General features: G+C 32.7%; 1 protein-coding gene across 2 annotated transcripts; it reads left to right on the top strand.

The window, feature by feature from the left end:
- The first annotated feature begins 264 nt into the window (after positions 1–264).
- On the top strand, positions 265–2100 carry Ing5 (inhibitor of growth protein 5). 2 transcript variants are annotated; one of them, XM_089859716.1, is made up of 6 exons: positions 265–420; positions 718–810; positions 879–1154; positions 1227–1344; positions 1423–1564; positions 1635–2100. In XM_089859716.1, the coding sequence occupies exons 1-6, from the start codon at positions 384–386 to the stop codon at positions 1734–1736; spliced, it is 768 nt and encodes a 255-aa protein (XP_089715842.1). In that variant the 5' UTR covers positions 265–383; the 3' UTR covers positions 1737–2100. The 2 variants fall into 2 exon arrangements, with proteins under 2 accessions (XP_089715842.1, XP_089715843.1); XM_089859717.1 differs by having other exon boundaries at positions 292–420; positions 739–810.
- Positions 2101–2363: the final 263 nt, after the last annotated feature.

Below are 2363 nucleotides of genomic sequence, written 5' to 3'. Positions count from 1 at the left end.
TTTAAGAGTAATTAAAACTTATTAAGTTATTTAATACCCAAAATTAACATTAAGTTCTATGGGAAGAGGTAGGTTTTTTGGCCAGATCCTCTGTCCTATTGATCCAATTGACCTGAAATTTTAATGAGACGTGTGTTTCGACGTGTTTTATTATTTTAAAAAGGATTCAAGTTTCTAGAGCGGTTAGTTTTTTATATAAAAATTATTTTCCAACGTCAAAATATGCGTTTAGAATATATCTTTAGCGCGAGCAGCTTGCGTCGTCGAGCATGTGATCGAGTGGGCTATGGTTGGAACAAACGATCCATCCCAGATTTCGGAAGTCAGCCATTTTAAATTAATAAATAGTCTGGTTGTATTATTAATTATTCACTCGTTAAAAAATGACAACCGCAGTATATTTGGAACACTATTTGGATAGTAAGTGAAATAATTTTATATTTAAAACACGCATAATGCAATGTAAAAGGAAAGTTTTAATTAAATCTGTCGATTTAATTGGTTTTTCCCTGTTTTTTTAACGATGAATCTTAAGACTTTGTCAGGGCCTAAGGCTTAGGACGGTTGACTTATTGAATTGGTGACGTCACTTTTGCGCCTTTTTTTGAAGTTAATTAATCCGTGCGACACTCTTTCGATTCACAATCCGTTATTTTAATTTTTCCACCACCACCTTATTTTGTTTACGAATAACTGAAGTAACCTCATTACGTTTAGCTTTTTTCTGTATTTTTCAAGGTCTGGAGACCTTGCCAGCGGAACTACAGCGTAATTTTTCCCTAATGCGCGATTTAGATTCTCGAGCCCAAGGTAATTAATCAACGTTATTAAATTAATTACGACAATGTTAAACTCGGTATTTTATCGCGTTACTTTAGCTCTGTTACGTAATATTGACAAATCCGCTGATGACTATTTTAAAAGTGTGCGAAACTTCAATCCCGAACAACGGAAAGAGTTATTGGATAAAATCTCAAAAATGTTTAAGAAAACTCAAGAATTCGGGGATGACAAAGTACAGTTAGCCATGCAAACTTACGAAATGGTTGATAAACATATTAGAAGGCTTGACGCTGATTTGGCAAGGTTCGAAGCTGAATTAAAAGATAAAACGCTGGCGTTACCAACTAGCGATTCGGAATTCACTCAGAAAAGTATTTAATTATAATTTTTTTTTTTAATTTAAATTTTGAGCAAATCTTCGTCTAACTGCGAACACTTATTAGGAAAAGGTCGCAGAAGCAAAGAAAAGGTTGATAAAAAACGTTCCAAAGGTAGAGGAGCTGATTCGGACGATGACGCTCCTAAAAGTGCAAGAAAAAAATCAAAAGGAGCTGCAATTCAGTAAATAATTATTTGAAATTAATTCAATTTCTTCATTAATTAATTTATTAATTAATAATTACCTTCTCCTTTTTTCAGGGCTGATCAATTAGTACCTTCATTAGCGAGTATAACTCACCCTTCCGATGTTTTGGACATGCCAGTTGATCCAAATGAACCCACGTATTGTCTTTGCCATCAAGTTTCATACGGAGAAATGATTGGATGCGATAATCCAGATGTAAAATAAACTCCTTTACTTTAATCTTAATTAATTTATATTAATCGCTATTAATATCTTTTTTTTTTAGTGTCCCATTGAATGGTTTCACTTCGCTTGCGTTGGTTTAACGAGCAAACCAAAGGGGAAATGGTTTTGTCCAAAATGTACGGCTGAACGGAAAAAGAAATGAATGATTGATGAATTGTCTCCGTTTCCCTTTCCCTCTTCCATATTCATTATTTTTTGTACAAAATTAAATTTTCGGTCATTAAGTATTACTGTATTAGTAAGAATTACAAAAAAGTAACGTTCTTCGAGATAAGTTTCATTTTTCTCGTTAAAAGTTGTGAAACTTGTGATACTGATGAAATTTCTGTAAATAAAAATAAAACCACCACTTATTAATTTTCCGTTTAATTTTATTAATCTTGATATAATTAATAATAAAAGTTTGTCTGTAAATATTTTAAAGGGAAAATTATGTATAATAAAAACTTGTATTTGTCTCTTAACCTATAAGGTCAATAAATATTTTTTATTAATTAACTTATAAACTTGCGTAAGTTATTGTCTTCGTGAATTTACTTCTCCAAGATTCCTATTTGTTTTCCCAAAATGAAGCTGATGGGTCGGCAAATACGAACACCACTAACAACATCCACAAAGACCCTGAATCCAACTTTCCCGACGCAAGAGATCTCTTGCCCAACTTTTTTATTTTGTATCTCTGCCACAGGTTTACAGGTCTGTATGTACAGGGTTCATACAAACCTGGAAAACGGGGGAAATAAATTGTTGACAAAAACACAGGGAAAAC

The sequence above is a fragment of the Phalangium opilio genome, unplaced genomic scaffold (assembly GCF_054372755.1).
Source record: "Phalangium opilio isolate 3A_F unplaced genomic scaffold, DU_Popi_V2 ptg000011l_1, whole genome shotgun sequence".
NCBI lineage: Eukaryota > Metazoa > Arthropoda > Arachnida > Opiliones > Phalangiidae > Phalangium > Phalangium opilio.
The sequence above is the reverse complement of the archived record's forward strand: the minus strand, read 5'-3'. Positions and strand labels throughout refer to the sequence as shown.

Bases quoted from the DNA above. Each gene is read 5' to 3' on its own strand.
- Ing5 (XM_089859716.1), top strand. From the start codon at position 384: ATGACAACCGCAGTATATTTGGAACACTATTTGGATA. The intron at 421-717 runs GTAAGTGAAATA...CATTACGTTTAG, and splicing joins TTTGGAACACTATTTGGATA to CTTTTTTCTGTATTTTTCAA. The intron at 811-878 runs GTAATTAATCAA...GCGTTACTTTAG, and splicing joins TTTAGATTCTCGAGCCCAAG to CTCTGTTACGTAATATTGAC.